A 21,665-nucleotide genomic window follows, 5' to 3' on the forward strand; every position below is an offset into this window, starting at 1 on the left:
GATAGAGAGTTAGAAACATCGATGACAAACATCGATCAGCTGCCTCCTGCACACTCCCTACTGGGTATGTGCCCTCAACCAAGGTGCATGCCCTTGACCAGAATCGAACCTGGGACCCTTGAGTCCGCAGGCCGACGCTCTATCCACTGAGCCAAACCAGTTAGGGCTAATCACAAAGAATTCTGGCTAGAAAGAACTAAAGAGAGCTTTAACGATTATAAGAAGATCAGATATAAGGACCAGCCATTACCTCTGTACTGAGCTAGAACACCCAAGGAAGAGCCCCTGCCCCTTGGAAGAACTGATTGAGACCCTGTTAGAGAGGACATGGCCATGGCTCATTAAATGGCAAGAAGTGACTGGAAATCTGTGCCAGTAGAACTTACTAGAAATCCACCCTCCAGAACTTGCTAGCACTTCAAGGGTGCTGAGGAAAGCTATTCCTGGGAGGTGTCTCATGGAAGTTACAAAACTATCTGATAGGGTACTAGGGAAAATTGATGGCTGAAGCAGCCCTGATGCAGGAGTATACCTGAGAGCACGCTGGAGCCAGGAAGCACAACCCATTCCCCCTGCAAGGCCTCTGCAGGGCCTTCTACCTGTAAAGCTTATTTTCATGAAAATGATTTTAAAGTCCCAGATCCTGCAGGGAAGGGTGAGTTTAGGTCTCTTGAGGTTGTAAGATCAACAAACTCATTAGTAACAGCAATAAAGTAGAGTCTTCCCAGGCTCAAATGGCTTCACAGATGAATTCTACCAAATATTTAAAGAATTAATGCCCATTCCTCCTAAACTCTTCCAAAAAGTAAAAAAAGGGAACACATTCCAACTCATTCTATGAGGCCAGTATTACCCTATATCAAACCAAAGATATCACAGGAAAAGAAAACTACAGGTCAATATCCCTTATGAATATAGACACAAAAATCCTCAACAAAGTACTAACAAACTGAATTCAGCAGCATATAAAAAGGATTATACACCATGACCAAATAGAATTTATCCTAGGATTGCAAGGTCTTTTTAACACCTGAAATCAATTAATGTAATATATCATATCAATAGAATAAAGGACAAAACCCACATTAACATCTCAATAAATGCAGAAAAGGCATTTGAAAAGTCCAACGCCCTGTCAGGATAAAAACACTCAAACTAGCCAAAACCGGTTTGGCTCAGTGGATAGAGCATCGGCCTGCGGACTGAGGGGTCCCGGGTTCGATTCCGGTCAAGGGCATGTACCTTGGTTGCGGGCACATCCCCAGTGGGAGGTGTGCAGGAGGCAGCTGATCGATGTTTCTCTCTCATCGATATTTCTAGCTCTCTATCCCTCTCCCTTCCTCTCTGTAAAATATCAATAAAATATATTTAAAAAAAAAAAAAACACTCAAACTAGATTAGAGAGGAACCCCATCAACCTATAAAGGGCATCTAAAAAAATCCACAGCTAACATCATACTTAATGGCAAAAGACTGAAAGGTTTACCTCTAAATTAGGAAGAAGACAAGTAAGTCTACTCCCTCCACCTCTATTCAACATTGTACTGGAGATTCTATCCCAGGCTTGTCAACAAGAAAAAGAAGTAAAAGGTATCCAGATTGCAAAGGAAGTAAAACTATCTAGTGGAATTACTAGTAAAATGCTATTAATGCCCACTCTACAGAGCTGGTGTGAGGATTAAATGAGGTTACATATGTAAAGCTCCCAGATTGGTGTCTTGGGCCAAAGTGGATTCCCTCCTTCTCTGCCTCTCCCTACCCCCAAATAATAGGTCTCCTGAGGTTAGGACACCTCTTCTTTTCTTTTCCCTCCTCTTTTCCTTGTCCAGTACCTGATGGGCCTCAGAAAAAAATTATTGAATTAAGTAATTCATTTGACACATTTCCTATGCAACTATTGTCTGTCAGACACTCCTCTGGGGGTATAGTAGTGAACACATTAGAAAAATGCCTAGACTTTCAAACACTCTGGAGAGGAGAAAACAAGAAACAACTAAACAAAAATAAAAGAACAAGTTGACTGTAAAAAGTGTTAAGTATCATGAAGAAAATAAAATAGGATATTTGGTAGCGAGGGACTGGCAAGGAATGTGTAAGTGAATGGGTAGGTGAACAGATGGTGCACAACTCTGTTGCTAAAATGTGGCTGAGCCTGTCTAGGTCTTTCTAAGCTGCTATCCAGGGCTGGCGGACAGGTGTCCTCTCCTCTTTCTCTGCAGGTCAGCTCAGCAATGCGGACAAGGAGTAATCGTAGTTGTCCACGGTGACAGTGCAGGGTGTACCTGAAGGACCCAGTGCTCTCTCACCAGGTTAGTGTCCACTTCCCCTGGGCCAGTTTCAGGGCATCTTCAAACCTAAGAAAAGGGGAAAGCCCACGCCACTGTGAAGTGCAGGGCACACACACCTCCAGCTCATGCCATGGCTTGAGTTACCTTCCAGTCCCATCACTGTACCCGCCTGCCTCTGTGTTTGTATGTTTGGGACTAGATGTTAGCTGAGCCCCTCTAGCTTTGTGCCAGACCTGGTACTAGGTATTTGGCATACATTCTCTCAAATGCACACGATTCCCCCTCTACGTTGCACCTTATTATAACCCTTGAGGTTCAGAGCTGTAGCCTAACATGGGGCATGCTAGTACAACTAGAATGTAGAATGTGGTGGAGTCCATTTTCAAAGCTTGCATGCTTTCTGCTACATTATACTGTTTGCATTTTCCAGCATGAATTTAATCTATCCATTAATTATTCCTAATGGGCTCAAACCAGTTTTTTAGGTTTTCTTTTCTTTCTTGCTGCTGGCCCCAAGCCTGAGTCAGTTTGCCTCCCATTTTGGAACTGCTTCCATCTACTCTTTCCCACCAAGACTGGCTGTAAAATGGGCCTCGATCCCCCAACCAACAGCGTACCTTCTCCTTGATTCATCCAAAGTCAGGTCCTTTGGGTATCAGAGGTCATATTAATCCTTCCCAGACAAATGGGTTTGTCACCAAGCTTACAATGTGCTACCATTCCTACAGTGAAATCCCTGATCCTCTGGGCCATAGAAGAGAAATATCTGTTTTCTGCATTTATTCCCAAGGTTGAGGGTCATCGGTCTTCATAACCCCACCCTTCCCTCCTGACCCCACCTGAGTGGAGACTTTACAAACTGTTCCCCAAGGGCCTCTGTTGCCAGCCTGCTGATAACTTTGGGACAGGTACATCATCCCATAAGCCTCTTGCTTAGTCACCAGACCTTTGTTCATCAGTTTCTCAGGCATTGCCTCCCTAGTGACCGTAGCATGTACTGTCATGTGATGGTTTCCTGAACTATTCTACTTTTAGGTATTTAGTGATTTCCAGTATTTTGCTTCACCAAGGGTAATGATTATTAGTATAGTCTTGGGAATCCAATGCACTTGTATTCAGGTCCCAGCTCTGCCACTCTCTAGAGCAGGGGTGGGCAAACTTTTTGACTCAAGGGCCACAATGGGTTCTTAAACTGGACCGGAGGGCCGGAACAAAAGCATGGATGGAGTGTTTGTGTGAACTAATATAAATTCAAAGTAAAGGAGCGGAGGGGAGAGCAAGAGAACCGGATAGAACAGCCGGATCCGGCCCGCGGGCCGTAGTTTGCCCAAGGCTGCTCTAGAGTGTGACTTTGGGGAAGTTACTTCACCTGTTTGAGCTTCAGTTCCTTTGCCAATAAAATGGGGGTGAAATAAAAATACTACTTCCTAGGGAAATAAAGGGATAATTATCTGAATTGCACTTTCCTCATAATAAAAGATTTGGGATTGGGGTCCTTATGTACTAAGAGCCTCTTGGTTCTGATATTTTTGATGACATAGGTGTTTAGGGGAGAAAGAGGTGCTTGTGTTTAGAGTGAGTAAAGCAGATTTTTTTGGTTGAGATGGTGATAAGCCAGAGTTCCAGGTTTGCATTCCACTGGACTTGATCAAGATATCCTTTTGGAAAGTTTATTTTGTCCTGCTTTTTGCCCATTTATTCTTAGATTTTTTTTTCATTAATGCCTATTTCTTTAGGCCTGTGTTTTATTGGCTGTATTGTGATGAACAGAGATTCTGCTTCTGACTGTGTGCTTCCTTGCAGGTCTATGTGAACTGGAGAAAGTCTGACCTCCCTGCTTGAGAAAAGGCAATGGAGTTTGCACTTGCTATTTCCCAAGCTAATGATATAATATATGACCATTTCAAAAAGCTCAAGGTGCATAGCTTCAATCCAGAAGATGCCTGGGATATAGCTATCATTTCAGCTTTTTATGCCATGTCCAATCACCTTGCTCATTTTGTCAGTCTGGTTCCTAACAAAGAATTCTATGTGATGGACAGAAGCAATGATGTCAAAGACATCAGGAGTGAATCTGCTGCTCCTAAATAAAAAAGCCTGAGTAAAAAAGGCATATTGCATTAGAAGACATCAGTTGGGAAGTAGTTTTTTAAAAACATCCAGTCACTGGGTAGGGAAGAAAGTAAATAAATTTGCTTCCTGCTTGCTTGATGCGATAGATCCTAAGTGTTGGGTGTATCCAGGACATGGGATACCTGGGCCTATGGGAAACCTTCACTAATTGTTGACTTACTTGTGATCTAAAAGAGCATCATGGTCAAAGGAGTTCAGAGGATGTTTTAGGCATTTCTCATGAACTAATATCTGTGAGTTTCAGAAACTTAGGTTGAATTTTTTTTTTCTTTCAAAAATAGTGTTTTATAGCCCAGCCAGCGTGGCTCAGTGGTTGAGCGTCAACCAATAAACCAGGAGATCACGGTTCGATTCCTGGTCAGGGCACATGCCTGAGTTGCAGGCTTGATCCCCAGTGTGGGGTGTGCAGGAGGTAGCTTATCAATTATTCTCTCTCATCTTTGATTTTTCTATCTCTCTCTCCCTCTCCCTTCCTCTCTCAAATCAATAAAAATATATTTTAAAAAGTAGTGTTACATAGAAGTTTATCTATATAGACTGTGATTTGAAATCAATTCTTTGTTAAAATGTTGTATTTAAAGGCTCTCAAAGGCAGTGGGTAAATAGAAACAGACACAGTTAAAGTTTTTCTGTCTTTAGTGCTTTCTCAATTAGTTAACCTCCAATGTTTTTTGTGGTTGTTTTTTTTTTTACTGGTGGGTTGTAAAATCATGATCACTTATTTTAATCTTTATGTAACTTATTCTTATTCTAGGTTTTAGTAAAAATTATTCAGAGTAAGAGAGCACTCACATTCTAACTAGAAGCATACAGTAAACTCTGGCATTACTGAACAACTTGTTTTGTGTGTTACAACCACTGCTGCCTTAAGTTTGTGGCTACCTTAACTTTTCAAGACTCATTCTCAATATCCAACTGCTAGAGATACATATAAACCTACAAAATGTATTTGTTCCCATTTGGCTCCTCTAGATTCTCTAAGTGGTCAGTGAACAGTTCTTATTCAGAGTGTTAATTTTTAATTTCCTAAGCTGTGAAATTTGATTGTATTGAGCCAGTGCAAACACTCACAGAGCTTTGGTTTTTCTGTTGAAACTGTAACTTAAATACCTTGGAATATGTAACCTTTAAAGTTGAGTTTTATTTTACTTATTACAAAAATTAACATTGGTGAATATATCATGGTCAAAGTTCTGTAGACCATAAAATTTTAGCCATTGGCCATAACTTGTGAGTCAAGCAGAGGCCCTCTATTAAGTATTTGTTGCAGCCAGAAGTTGTGGGTCTTAAGGGACATTATTAATAACTAGGGGCCCAGTGCACGAATTCGTGCACCTTGAAAGGAACTGTGGGCTGCGAGGCTGTGGTAGGCACAGGGGTGGGTGTCAGCCCATCCTTTGCGCCCCCACCTGGCCCCCCCTTCAATGGCCCCCAGTCCTGTCTGCTGGCAGCCCTATTCCCGCCTCCATAGCTCACATGCACTGACAGCGCTGGCTCCGCTCTCACCTGCTGACGGTGCACAGCGATTGGAGCCAGCGCCAGCAGCGGGTGCGAGTAGCAGCTGCTGATCAGACTGCCCCTCAGGAGCAGGGGGAGGTGAAGAAGCCCTCAGGGGTGATCGGGGCCAGTAGCCACTGCTTGCACTGCTGATGGCGCCAAGCGATCAGGACCTGCACCAGGTGCCAGCAGCAGATGCAAGCGGCGGCTCCGGTGCCAGCAGCAGGTGCAAGCAGGGCCAGTGCTGGCCGCAAGTGTGAGTGCCGGGTGGGACTGTGGCACATAGGAGCAAAGAATTTTCAGTAACCACCAGAGGCTCGCCCTGATGACAGTGACTGGCGCCCCACCTTGGTCTGGTGTCCTTGCTCACCTGCTCCACCATCCTGCGGTGGCCGATGCCCGACATGTTCCACGCTGTGCCACCTGCTGCTGACGCCGGTCATGTTCCGTGCGCCCCCTGGTGGTAAGCGCACGTCATAGCAACCAGTTGTTCAGTTGTTCAGTTGTTCAGATTTTCGGTCTATTTGCGTATTAGGGTTTTATATATATTGATAAGACAGACCTCTACCCCTGCTGCCCTGCGGGGACAAGATGGAGAATAGCTCCAGAGGAATGGCTGCCTTGATCTTCTCTGAAGTCAGGAGGCTTGCTTCTAGTCCTTTTTTCAATCAACTCATAGACAGGTGAGCTAAATAACTACTAAGTTTATGGTGGGAGCACCTGCCGAATGTTCATCCCTCTCTGAATTTCATTCCTGTCCTCCAGGGAGCTTCAGATCTATTCACACAGGGTAGATCTTTCAACAAAGATCCTTCAGGTTTTCCTTCAGTCACCAAATGTGAGCTTTCTACAACACATCTCTTGATCAAGGCCTAGAAGAGTTGTCAGTTCCTGTACGTACCCTTCCTTGTACCTCAGGCTTTTCTTTATTGAAGACTCTATTTCCCTTCCCCGGAAATACCCAGCTCCCGTTAACCCCTTTCCGCAGAGTTCTATGTATTTATCTCCAACAGCAGTGGTGCAGGGTGGTGCGTCTGTCATACCCTCCAGGCCCTCCCTGGCAGATGTAAACAGGATGCACCCTGGGTTGTATTGCTGGTAAGGTAGCTTCCCTCTAACTCCTGGCTGGATACACATGCGCCTTCCTGCATAGGAAGATTTGGCCTGTGCAGTAGCTGGGAATTGGGCAGATATTCAGGACACCAATATGCTTCGTTTTCTTGTACAGGCCAGGGCTTTTAAGTGCAGAAGTTACCGGAGTCCTTACTTTCCCAGGCTGAGTAGGCAGTGTGTAACCTTCACACGCGATGGTAATTTCTTCCCCTCGCTGGTCTCAGTGTTAAGCGGGGATAACAGTACATAATCATGCGCAGCCTCTTTGACTAGTCAGGACCACAGTCACTGACAACTACAGACCGACCGTCGCCCGCGGTGGCCAGAAGCTAACTGACCCATCCAGCCCAAAACACCTAGTCGCTGCCTACCTACCGCGGTCGGTCGGTGTTCCCGCTATCGCGGTCCCCGGCGAACGACGGCCGAGGGGCGGCGCGAGTTTCCCAGCCGGCGGGGTTAGGCCTGCGCGCGCCGGAAGTGGCGGCGGGAGCGGGAGCGGGAGCGCTGAGCTGTAGGCCGGTGGGGCAGCGGCCCGGAGCCGGGGGCGGGGGCGTTGGTCATGTTTCCCTGCGGGCCCGGTAGCCCCGGAGGGGACCGTATGGCCGGAGCCGGGACTGAGGAGTCAACCCCCCTCGGGGAGCAGGCGACAGCCGTCGGGCCGCTCCCGGCCCCACTCTTACAGCCGCCGCCCGGGGCTGACGCAGCCCCTCCCCTGTCGCCCTCCAGGAGCCCTCGCTACCCCGGCAGCCCCTCGCCGTCCCCGGCCGCGCGCGCCGGCAAGCCCTGGCCGGCGGGAGCCCCGGAGTCCTCCGCTGCTCCCGCTCAAGGAGAGCCGTCTCAACCCTCCCTGCCGCGCCGGCGAGCTGGGCCGGACTGCGGGGTCGGCAGCCGGGGTCGGCACGGCCTCGGCGCCAGCCTGGGCGGCCCGGGTGCCCGGCTGTTCGGGTGGCTGAGGGAGCGCAGCCTGGGCCGCGGACTGTTCGTGGACCCGGCGCGGGACAATTTCCGCACCATGACTAACCTCTATGGTTCCATCCATCCCGCGGACTCGGTGTACCTCAGCACTCGCACCCACGGGGCCGTCTTCAACCTCGAGTACTCGCCCGACGGGTAAGCGCGGCCCCTCGGAGGGCGGGTACCGCCTCCGCCCGGCTGCCCGTGGACGGAGGCCCAGGGTTCGCTCGCTCAGCCCGGGCCGGTGCGAGCCCGTTGGGGGCCGCTGGCCTTCACGCCCCGGGCTCTTTCTGAAGTGCTCTGTGGCTGTCTGAGGCCCCATCCGGTGCTTTGAGGTAGGCCGCCGCGGCCTCCTTTGCTCACCTGCAGGAAGTCCAGGCTCGGGGTAGAAGACATGCCTGGAGCCACACCGGCAAGTCTAGCGGCCGGTCCAGAGCTAGGTAGATGTTCACACAGTAGGTGTTCAGTAAATACACCGAATAAATGCCCGTTCTTTCCCTGTCACCCTAGGCCTGCGTTTTTCTCCTTTAAGCTTGTTGTCAAGGGTAGGAAGCTTGCAGATGCCCTGTACCCTGTGCCTGACCGGCCCTGAGGGGACAAGCGCAGTGCGTTCCTTTGCCCCAGTAAGATGCTAAGACACTGCCCAGGTGTCTTACGATGTAGGACATGTGTGAAGTTCCCAGGCTGGACTACCTGCTTCTGTTCAGGGGGCCCAGCCTTTTCCTGGCTGATGAAATATTTCACGCTTGGCCTGGATTTATGGTGGGCCAATTTTCAAAGTATATCTTTTTAAAACTTTGCTTTGTGAGTACATGAACGAGTTTAACAACAATGAAAAAAATTTACACACCGTTCTACCATGAGATGACAGTTAATATGACATCCAATCAAGGCCTCTTGATTCCTAGTCATTTGCTTAGTTTTAATTCATTCCCTCATTCAGCAAATAATTGTTGACCAGATGCAGAGGTTGCAGTGATATGCAAAACCAGCTAATGGCGCCACTTTCATTGAGCAACTGGTTCACCAAAATATTAACCATACTAAGTGATTCATAGTGTATATTTACAAATCGAGGGTGGCGTGTTTGAAGTTTTCCCGAGGGAATGACACTTAACAGAGATCAGAGAAATGAGTTAGTCCAGATAGGGTTGGGGAGCGGATAGAAGTATTTCAGATGGAGCATCTGGTATGTCAAAGGACTTGCTGGCGTGGCAGCATATCGTGTCAGAGAAGCTAAAAGGGAATTGGTTTACAAAACAGAAACATTTTGCTAAAGAAAAACCTAAAATATTATAAGGAAGGAGCAAAGCAACAGAATCTGGAGTCAGTGAGCAGGTAAACCCTGCTCCACTTCACTGATGCAAATGCTTCTTCCCAGAAACAGGGTGCTGGGGTCTCCTTATAGCAGGTGGGCGTGTAGCAATGATGTGTACCTGAACACAGGGAGAATTGGTGAGAGGAGAAACTGTTTTGCCGAAGTTTATTCATGGAACCCCCTCTCTCCTCTCCTTCCCTATTCTTTTTTTAAAAATATATATTTTATTGATTTTTTTACAGAGAGGAAGGGAGGAGAGGGATAGAGAGTTAGAAACATCGATGAGAGAGAAACATCGATTCAGTTGCCTCCTGCACACCCCCTACTGGGGATGTGCCCGCAACCAAGGTACATGCCCTTGGCCAGAATTGAACCCAGGACCCTTGAGTCCACACGCTGATGCTCTATCCACTGAGCCAATCTGGCGAGAGCTCCTTCCCTATTCTTAAGTCTTCTTCCAAAATACCACGAGTCTGTTCCTCATAAACATTTAGTTCTACTTTTATCCATATCTCCTGCCTACCTCCTACCTATTGTGTCAGGCCTTCCTAAGTAGCCATTTCTACTCATTGGAAGTGGGCTTACAGGTAGGGAGGGAGGGGCAGAATGAGTTACGAAGAGGAAATTCCATTGCCAGTGATATTACAGTGAAGAATATATTGCTGATAGTTCCTGTTTGAATCTGGACTATATTTTCCCATAGATACATTTATATAAAAGGTTGTCAGGTTCTCTGATACAGAAAACAAAATAATTCAGTAATCTTTAATTATCCAGTTGATACATACTTATTGTAGAAAACCTAGGCAATAAGTGAACAAAAAGAAGCTAAACAAAACTTATGATCCCAGAGATTAATTGGATATCCAAGGAAATGTTTTCTTTGTATATGTTTATTTTTTTAAATATTTTTTTATTGATTTCAGAGAGGAAGGTAGAGAGAGATAGAAGCATCAACGATAAGAGAGCATCACTGATCGGCTGCCTCCTGCATGCCCCCCACTGGGGGGGGGATCAAGCCCACAACCCGAGCACATGCCCCCTGCCAGAATCGAACCCAGGACCCCCCAGTCCGCAGGCCAACGCTCCATCCACTGAGCCAAACCGGCCAGGGCTGTATATGTTTATTTTAATATAAACATGGAATCATGCTGTTTTGTAGCCTGCTTTTATTTTCATACAATATACTGTGAATTACCTATGTTAATAAATCTATTTCTAAAACATTATTTAAAAACTTTTTCATTAGTTTAAATAAAACCTCTTTAAAAAATATTTTAGATTTATGTCCTTATAAATTCCTGAAATGAATGAAAGGTTATGAAGATTTTGGATACCTATTATTAAATTGTTCTCTGTGACTACTGTACCAATTCTCAATTCTGTCAGACACATATGAAAGTGCCTGCCTCCCCACACCCTTGCCCACATTGCATATTGCTATTCTTTTTCATCTGTGTCAAGGTGATAAGTGAAAATAGTTGTGTTTTAATTTTTTAGTCGCTTAACTACATCTACTAATATATCCCTGATTTTTATAGGACTTAAGTAATTTTTAGAAAAAAAGATGACATAGCTGTGTTAAATGAGATAATTTCTCATATCCTTCAGTTGTGTATGAGTTGAATCAGCTTACTGGGTACCATACTACTGTCACTTACAAAGACTTCTCAGTACAGAGAAGGAAAGGTGACACTGAAGGTAAGAATTACAATTATAAATTTAATAGGGACTGGATTAGAAAAAATATTACACTAAAAATAAATGAAAGATGCATGGATTAGAAGATAATTTCTACATAAGTCCAAAAATTTTAAACAATAGCCATATTTTCAAAATAAGTGTGTTACCTCCTAAGATGATATTTTGAAAAAGGAAATTGATAATGTTAATAGATTAGATAGGTATTATGTGGGACTTTCTCAAGCAGTTCCTCTATGAGAATACAGTAGGCACTGCTGAAGAGAGAATCAGTGTATTGGAAAATAGAAGTGAAGAAATTACCCAGAATGTAGATGAGAGACAAGGAGATTGAAAATACTAAGAAGGTTTAGTAACTTGATGAATAGAGAGAAAAGGCATACCATATATTTGAAGAAAATGAATTACATAACGAGGCAAAAACCTATTTGAAAGAGATAATAGTTGTGAACTTTCCAGAATTGAAAAAAGCACTAAGCTATGATTTAAGAAGCCCTTCACTCACAAGTAGAAATCCTCCCTAGACATATAGTGAAACTTCATGACACTAAATATAAAATCTTAAAAGCTAGAGAAAAAGACCTTTAAAGAAGTAGCTATGAAGGCACTTAGTCAAGAATAATAGTGTAGCCCGGCCCACATGGCTCAGTGGTTGAGCATTGATCTCTGAACCAGGAGGTCACGGTTCAATTCCTGGTCCCGGTACATATCTGGGTTGTGGACGATATATCCCCAGTAGGGGGCATATAGGAGGCAGCCAATCAGTGATTCTTTCTCATCATTGATGTTTCTCTCCCTTTTTTGAAATCAATAAAAATATATTTTTTACAAAAGTAAGAATAATAGTGTAAATCAGAGGACAATGGTGATTGTTTTTAGTATGCTGGAAAAAAACCCTGCCAATTCACATGCCTATATCCAGCAAAGATGGGTTCTTTGTACTTGTCAAGAACAAAGATGAAATAAATACCTATTTACACAAGCAAAGATGAGTGAGTTTGCCACTACACCTTCAATAATGGAATTCTAAGTTCAGAGAGAAGAAAATGTTTTGAAATGGAAGGTCTGAGATGGTAGAAGGAATGAAGAACAAAGAAAATGGGAAATGTGTATGTAAACTAATTTTGTCTTTTGAGATTAACAAAGATGGAACGAAAATAGAAGACAGCAATAGCATATAAATTACGAAAGGATGTTTTGAATTCCTTATGTTTTTTTGAGAGAGAATTATGATATATTAACTTTAGGCTTTAACCCATTTATTTATTTTTTTAAAAAAAATACGTTTTATTGATTTTTTACAGAGAGGAAGGGAGAAGGATAGTTAGAAACATCGATGAGAGAGAAACATCGATCAGCTGCCTCCGGCACGCCCCCTACTGGTGATGTGCCCACAACCAAGGTACATGCCCTTGACCGGAATCGAACCTGGGACCCTTCAGTACAAAGGCCGACGCTCTATCCACTGAGCCAAACCAGTTAGGGCATAGGCTTTAACCCATTTAATGTGCACATTAATATTTGCAAGGTAACCACCAAAAAGAGAAGAAAGAATATATTATTTGTAGACTAGTAGAAGAAAAATATGGAATAAAAATTTTCCAAAAGAAGATAAGAAAGGGAAAGAAAAAATAGAAAAGGTATAATAAATAAAAAGCACAAAGAATGACTAAAAATAAATCTATATATTACTAATTATAATAAATATAGAAGTACTAAATGTTCATAAAAATAGAGAAAGGTTATTCAAACACATTTGAAGCAAAAGAAAGCTGGTGATCTATATTAATGTCATATAAAATAGGCTTTAAGGGGAAAAATTCTAGAAATGTAAGGTCACTTCATATTAAAACTCAATTCACCTGGAAGATAAAGTAATTCTGAACTTGAATTATTCTTTTAGATCTAAAATATATACATTAAAAATTGTTAACTTAGAGAAGAAAACAAACTAACCCAGGGAAGATTTTCACACACATCACAGTGTACTTCAGTTAATCAGACAAATACAAACATAAGAAGGATACAGAAGATATAAGGCAACACTAGTTAAAACATTGCTCTAAAGTGAAAGATCAGACAGAGGGCGAAAAACCAGGACTCTAATAAAGCCTGTAGTCCTGGTTTTTCGCCCTCTGTCTGATCTTTCATAAAGGGCATATGTAGAATGATGCATTCAGACCAGTACATATTAGTTTAGCTGCACCAGTTAAAATGTTGATATATGTCCATAGTAGTTGAATAGTTTCTGCTCCAAGCCCATTGAGTGGCCTCCTCATGTTTCAGAACTTTCCATGGAACCTCCGAATAACCCTTTATATAACTAAAGAGTTCAGAACTGTCACAGTAAGTTGCCAGCAAACGTCTCACAGCAAACACTCATTGACCAAGAGAATGCGCAAATATACAATTAGCATCCATTCTAATTGCTCCTCACCCCCACACAAAACAAATCCATAGGCAAGTGCCCAGTGACCATTTGGCTTCTCTTAGTGTGGGGCTGCCTGCCTTTATCAAGCACTTTCCCATTTTCATATGGTCTTTTGTGAGAACTGCATCCTCTGGGGAGAAATGAAGAGGGCAGTCAAATGAGAGTAATACTACTTCAGGTACTATCCAAGCATATTAACTCTTGGCATAGTGTGTACTTCTATGGCAGGATAAAATCTATAATAGAGGAATGAGGCCTAAGGGAATGGTTTATGGATAAATGACTCCTGGGATGCAGATCCCTAATTTTATCATTCCTATTGAATTTTGCCATTATTTAGTGAGATAAACTTGCCAAAACCCACTGAATGCCAGCCCACCATGGTATTAATAACACTCATTTTATTAATGAAAATGACTGCCAACCTAACTCTTCTCTGTACCAGAAACATTTAGTTGAGGGAACTGAGAAGCAAAAAGATTATCATATACGAAGGATTTCTATCCTGACTTCTACTCATAACTGCCATATTCTATTACCTCTCATCTGGGCTGAGGGATTAGATTTGATACAATTAAATATGATATATCAATAAATTACTTTTGTCACTTAGTTATTAATATGAATACATATTGAATATAGAAAATTAACAGCAAGCATTAAAAAATACACTTAGTTCAACAAAAGTTAAAAAGGATGTACAATTCTGTTAATAGTGATTTTTTTTAACTTATCAAGACTACAAGTTATATAATGACTACCTATTTAATAGGGAAATTCTTGGAGGGGCTTTTTGCAATTTTCTATGTCCATGGTTCAGACGAGGGCATCTGGATCAAACAAGATTGTGGCTACAATTTCCAAATATTAATAAATGATTGGAAGTTACTAGAATAATTTATTAAATGATTGGAAGTTACTAGAATAATTTGTTGAATAATTTGAGTTACAACTAATACCATTTGGCAAGCATTTTTATAATCTATATGATTATTATTTTAATTTTACTCATGTTAATTTATATTACTAATAAATGTTTAACTTTTTAAAGTATCATACTTGACTATATGTTACAGTTACTTTATGCTTGTTTTTTTTTAAACACAAAGGAAATTTATAAAATTTCCACTTTTAAGCCCACATATTTCAAAAGTTTATCTTAGAGTACAGTTTTTCTAGTACAGTGTGATTGCTATAAATTAATAAAATAACTATTAAAAAACTCATGTGTTTTCAAGTTAAGAAACATTTATAGATAACTCAGAGACCAAAGCAGAAATAACAGTGGAAATTAGAACTAAATGATAATATAAGTACCACATGTCTCAAAACTTGTAAGGTTATATGTAAGTAAAATAGTACGTCATAGGAAAATTATAGTCTTTAATAAACTGGAAAGGAAGACAGGGAAAATTAATGAGCTAAGTATCCATCTCAAGAAAAAGAATAGTTATCTGCAAATAATAGCAAAGTAAATCTGAAGAAAGGAGAAGGAAGGAAATTCAGTAACAAAATAGAATTAGTGAAATTTTATTTTGATTTTATTTTTGAGAGAGAGAGAAAAACATCGATTTGTACTAATTTATGCATTCATTGGTTGATTTTCATATGTGTCCTGACCAGGGATTGAACCCGAAACCTTGGCGTATCGGGACGATGCTCTAACCAACTGAGCTACCCAGCCAGGGTGAATTAGTGAAATTTTAAAATTCCGTAGCAATACCCAATTGAAAGAAAAATGTGTCTTTGAAAAGATAAATACAATTGAAAAACACTCATTGATCAAGAGAATGCCCAAATATACAATATGAAGAATGAGCCCTAGCTGGTTTGGCTTAGTGGATAGAGCGTCGGCCTTCAGACTGAAGGGTCCCGGCTTCGATTCCAGTCAAGGGCACATGCCCAGGTTGCGGGCTTGATCCCCAGTAGGGGGCGTGCAAGAGGCAGCCAATCAATGATTCTCTCTCATCATTGATGTTTCTATCTCTCCCTCTCCCTTCTTCTCTGAATTCAATAAAAATATATTTTAAAAAATAAAAAAAAGAATGAAAGGTGGGGGAGCATGACTTCAGATGCAAAAGGTAGAGTTTGTAGTTTTCCAGAAGTAGCAAAGTAGATGGTTTGGACCAACCCTCTGAAAATATAAATATTTAATGTAAGATATAAAAACCTTATTTGGAAGGCTTGAGACAATGAGGAAATTGCAAGGCCAAGAGCTGCAAAAGGAGGGAAGCCAGAGATGTGAGCTCACCATTTTAGCCAAATAAATCTAGCAATATGGTAGAAATGAAAAGTTGGTTTGACATTAGAAAATAAATTAATGTACATCATTACATTAACATCTTAAAGGAAAAATATAACGAGAGAATTTCAATTAATGTTGGGATGTTTCATACAGCTTAACATATTTTCATGAAAAAGAAACTTAGCAAACTTGTTGTAGAAGAGAACTTCCTTAATCTAAATAATAGGAATTTGGTAGCTTCAATGACAAAAGACTCTACAGAATACGTATTTAATGATGAAATGGGGAATACATTCTTTTTTTTTTAAATATATATTTTATTGATATTTTACAGAGAGGAAGGGAGAGGGATAGAGAGTTAGAAACATTGATGAGAGAGAAACATCGATCAGCTGCCTCCTGCACGCCCCTTACTGGGGATGTGCCTGCAACCAAGGTACATGCCCTTGACCGGAATCGAACCTGGGACCTTTCAGTCCGCAGGCTGACGCTCTATCCACTGAGCCAAACCGGTTTTGGCAGGAATACATTCTTGAAGATCGAAAGGAACAAGACAAGAGTGGCTGCTATATTAACATTTCTATTCAACATTGTACTGAAAGTCCTAGCCAGTGCCGCCATGGAAAAAAGGTAATAAAAAAGAAAAGAACAATTGTTTGTAGATAATATTATCGACAAAGAAAAACTAAAATACCTACAGATAACATATTAAAATAGCAATATTGATAGATAGATATTTTAATAATCAGTTGCATTTTTGTACACCAGCAACAAACAAAGCACAATTTTAAAAAGAACATTTTAAAAAGCATAAAAAAATGTCAAGTACCCAGGAATAAATGTAACAAAAGACAGGCACAGCCCATATGGAGAATATCCATGGTAAAGGGAGATATACCATGTTCATAGATTGGAAGACAACATATTGTAAATGTCAATTCTGTACAAACTTTGTGATAGAGTTATAATAATCCCAATTAAAACCATCTGGATTTGTGTGTATGTGTGTGTGCATAACTTAAATTGATTCTAAATATATAATGGTATTCAAAATCCAAGAATTACTAAGATACTCTTGCTAAGAAAATCTTGAATATGTGGAAAAGTATGCATATTACTAATGGAATGATACAATATTGTGTGATATAAATTTTACTGAATTAATTTTTAAAGTCAGTGCATCCCAATAAAAATACCAATAAGATGTCTTAGTAGGACCTGACATACTATATCTAAAATTCACTTGGAAGTGAAAGCATAATATTAGCCCCTGAAAAATGTTTATAAAGCAGTGAGGGGTCCTGGCCGGTTTGGCTCGGTGGATGGAGCATCGGCCTGCGGACTGGGGGGTCCCAGGTTCAATTCGGTCAGGGGCATGTGCCTTGGTTGCGGGCACATCCCCAGTGGGAGATGTGCAGGAGGCAGCTGATCGATGTTTCTCTCTCATCTATGTTTCTGGCTCTCTATCCCCCTCCCTTCCTCTCTGTAAAAAGTCAATAAAATATATTAAAAAAAAAAGAAAAGAAAAAAGCAGTGAGGGTATCTTATCTTGCCACATATCAAATACACTTTTAGAAATTAAAATAGTGTGGTAATGTTGCATAGAATACAACATAGAGTACAAAAACAAAACTTATATATGAAAATGATGGCATTTCAAACCAATGAGAAGAGCGTAGGCTTTGATATGGGGACAAAGTATATACACATTTGTTTTGTTATCCTCACCTCAGGATATTTTTCCATTGATTTTTAGAGAGACTGAAAGGGAGAGGGAGAGACAGAAAGAAAGAAACATCAATGTGAGAGAGACACATAGATTGGTTGCCTCCCACACAAGCCTGGACCAAAGTTACAACTCATGCCGTGTACAAAAATATGTTATAATTGGATTAAAACAAAGCAATGTTTTATAGATCTCTTATTTACAATGATTAAGATTAAGACTCTCAGAATTATTGATTCATTTACTTTTTTTTTTTAAATAGTCAATTCTTCTACATTCTTTTTTTTTTTTAAATATATTTTATTGATACTTTACAGAGAGGAAAGGAGAGGGATAGAAAGCTAGAAACATCGATGAGAGAGAAACATCGATCAGCTGCCTCCTGCACACCTCCCACTGGGGATGTGCCCGCAACCAAGGTACATGCCCTTGACCGGAATCGAACCCGGAACCCTTCAGTCCGCAGGCCGACGCTCTATCCACTGAGCCAAACCGGTTTCGGCTGATTCATTTACTTTTATGCAAGGAGAAAAGTCCATTCCATAACTCTTCTGACTATCAAAAAGAAATGGCTGTTTATACACCATCTAAAATTATAGACATTAATTTGAATACTTCTTACCCATGATGATCAATCGGCACAAAAGTCCATCAGATATAGTAAATATTTGAAGTTCACTTATCTCAAAAAAATGGTGTTTATGCAGATGCCTTTTGAAGGACGATTTTATGATTACTATATATGGGGAAAGTTTGAATTTTTCCCTCTCCAACTTTTATCTAAAAAGCTTTTGCTGAATACAAAAGTTTGACTATTTGATATTCTAGCTTATGCACTTTCAGCTTAAATGTACAAAATTTCACTTGTTATTGGAACTATAAATTGGGAAGACCTGTAGTTTCAAAGACTCAGGATTTCATTTGCTAGATCTGCATCTGAAAGAGCAGTGCCCACAGAAAACTAGACTTAACCAAAATCAATAAAAGACAATGGATTTTCAGAAATCAAAATGGGGCTTGTAAAAGGTTTATGAAAATATAACTTTGTAATAGGGAAGGGTTTTGAAAATAGATACAATACTAAAAAAACAAGGAAAAGATAGACTATATATGTCTAACTGATAGGATATATACTTTTTCAGTGCATTTTAATACTGATAAATACATAATTTTATTGTATAAGATTTTTCCTCTAAGTTGCCTCATCTATGCATGTTTTTTTGCAACCAGCTTTTCTCATTTAAAAATATGTTTTGGAGTTCTTTCATATCATAACCATATAAAACTATCTCTTTTAAAAATCAGTTATCCTTCTTTCATATACATTTAGGTTTCTTTCAATTTCTCCTTACAATGAAGCATATATTATTTGTATTTATGAATGATTATGTCTCTAGATTAAATACCCAGAAAAAAAAATTGCTGAGTCAAAAGGTATGCACATTTAAAACTTTGATAGATACTGGTACTCCCCAAACATAAACTATACCAGTTTATATTCCACCATAATGTATGAGAGGACCATTTCCTACTAGTGCCAATAGTGGATATCGTCAATATTTTAAGTATTTCCTACTAACAAGGGGAAAAAGAAGTTACTCACTCATAGGTTGCATAATTATAAATAAATATAAATAACCAGAGAATACTAGAAAACTAAACAAAAGAAATGTGTCACTTGCTTTCAGGTCAGTGCTGACAGTTGCTTGTGAACAGACTGAAGTTCTGCTTTTTGACCCTATATCATCAAAGCACATAAAAACACTTTCTGAAGCCCATGAAGACTGCGTAAATAATATCAGGTTAGTATTATAGTAAAAGAGTGAACTTTATTATTGTGACCCAAAATATTCTGTTTTGGAAGTTCGTGAAAATGTGTAATGCTTTGTACAGCAGTGCTAGAGATATAGTACATATTTGTGAATTGTGAATTTTACCCCTTGTGAAACTGATCTCTTTAATTATAAAACTTATTGTTAACTATTTTGGATTAGAATCTTTCTGAAATACATTTTTCACTTCCACATGATTTTCTTTTTCTCTTCATATATTAGGATCATCATTATGAACCTCATCTAGTATGATAATAGTCTTGTATTGCCTTTAGGCTTTGGCAGTCCTGTTACTTAGCTTGTTTCACCACCAGCTCCCAAATTCAAACTATTGAGGGGGAAAAGCACATATGCACAGAGAACTTCTTTATAGCATTGTTGGAAGCTTCTTAAATTCTCAGTAATGTGGGAAATAGAAAACAGTTGAACAGCTTGGTGGATTAATATGCAGTCATTAAAATGATGGTCCCAAAGACTACATATCAACATATATAAATGCTTGGGATAATATAGATTAAAATCATGATGTAAACTACAAATGTGACATGATGCAGAAAAAAAAAGATTAGAAGGAAATATTTTAAAATGCTAACAGTGGATGAGTTAGAATGGATTATGAATAATTTTATAAACTTTATGTAGAGATTATATTATTTTTTTAATGATTGCTTTTAATTTAAAAAAAAAACCTGTGGAAATTACTTCTAGTCAAGATGACCTACTGAGTTTTAATGTAACACCTATGCTGTAAACACATCTTAGAACAAAAGATTAAGTAGCACAAAAGATATACCTAGGCTGTGAAACAATAAACATCTTTGTGGGCCAGAAATTGAACACAGACACAAAATTGCTATAAGTGTTTAAACCACAAGCCCACTGGGTTTGTCTGGCATTGACATGCAGTCGTTTTGCTCCTGTCAGGAATCAAAAGTGCTAAAAGTGCTTCATGTGAGACGGAAACCAGAACCACTACATGAAGCCAGGGGTTTTGTTGGAATGTATATCCCATTTGTGAAAGGCTGAAAAAAGGAAAAAGCTATTAACTACTGGGGCTATAGTTTTAGTTGACAAAGACACAGACTAATGACCAGGTATTGATGAAGCCATTACTAAGTCAGTGACTGAATATATGTGATAGCTCCAATATCATCATGAAACTGCAGGCCTTAATATTATTATAAGATCTAGTTGTCAATTAGGGGTCCAGTAATCCAAGTGGGGCCAACTATAAAACCATTAAATAGGTAGAGAGAGAGAAAAAAACAAAAACAAAAACCTTTTACTACTCAAAATGTGCCTACAACCCAAATCGCAAAACTCATGAAGACATCTAATATTAATATCATAACAAAATCAGCGACTAACACAGGCATTTTCTCTGGATGAAATTAATTTATGGAGTAGTCCAACAAAGACTTTATTTTAAAAAATAAATTATTTTATTTATTTTTATTTTTTTTGACTAGGTAATACATGCACGTGGTACAAAATTCAAAGGTACAAAAGGGTAAACAGTGAAAAGTAAGTCTATCTCCCACCTCTGTCCCCTAGCCACCCAGTTCCCCTCCCCAGAGGCAACCACTATTACCAATTTATTGCTATCTCTTCTGAGATAGTTTGTCCATATACAAGCATATACACACACATACATACATACACTTTTATATAAATGGTAGCATTCTATACATACTATTATGTACTTTGGCCTTTTCACTTCAAAACATATTTAGAAATCATTCCATATTAGTATCCATGGGGTGATATTATTCTTTTTAACGGCTGCATGGTATTCCATTGATTAGAAGAAACTTTAAAGCATTTTTAGGATGCTCAAAGAAATAAGTTAAGGGGCATTTTCTATTTTAAGGGAGCTCAAAATTTATGAAACAGAATAAATGAAACAAAAACAGGTTAATGTGGAAATGAACCAATTAGAATTCTTTGTAGTTGGTATATAAAAACTCAGTAGATGGGATAAATTTACCCTTTACAGTGTAAAATTAAAGTTTACACCATTGGTGATAGAATTAATGGGTTGGAAAATAGTACTAAAAATTTCATCCAGAACACAGAAAAAAGATACAAATATGAAAGAATAGTTAAAAGATATAGAGGATTAGTTGAAAGATTCCAATAAATGTATAAGAATTACAAAAAAAAAGAAGATGCAGAGATTAGTGGAGAACTAATTTTTGAAGATAGAGGGGCACAGAGACAAAGAATTCTTAGCATTGAAGAGGGACCTGAGTCCTTCCATCAAGAGTAAAATCAAAAAATCCACATCTAAATAGGTTGTGGTGAAACTAGAATATCAAAGATAAAGAGAGCATCATAAAAGTCACCGAAGTTAGAAGCCAGATAACCTACAGAGGTATGATAAGGTAACAGAAGGTTTCTTATCAGCAACAATTGATGCTAGGAAGA

General features: G+C 39.9%; 1 protein-coding gene across 2 annotated transcripts in view; it reads left to right on the forward strand.

Annotated features, from left to right (window-relative positions):
• The first annotated feature begins 7,497 nt into the window (after positions 1-7,497).
• DCAF10 (DDB1 and CUL4 associated factor 10) overlaps positions 7,498-21,665 on the forward strand; it is a 47,984-nt gene continuing 33,816 nt past the window's right edge. For both annotated transcript variants that reach the window (XM_080670861.1, XM_080670860.1), the window contains exons 1-2: positions 7,498-8,141; positions 19,095-19,208. In XM_080670861.1, the coding sequence (XP_080526987.1) occupies positions 7,591-8,141; positions 19,095-19,208 (665 nt within the window). In that variant the 5' untranslated portion in view covers positions 7,498-7,590. The remainder of the gene's footprint in view (positions 8,142-19,094; positions 19,209-21,665) is intronic.

Source organism: Plecotus auritus (assembly GCF_963455305.1).
Source record: "Plecotus auritus genome assembly, chromosome: 5".
NCBI lineage: Eukaryota > Metazoa > Chordata > Mammalia > Chiroptera > Vespertilionidae > Plecotus > Plecotus auritus.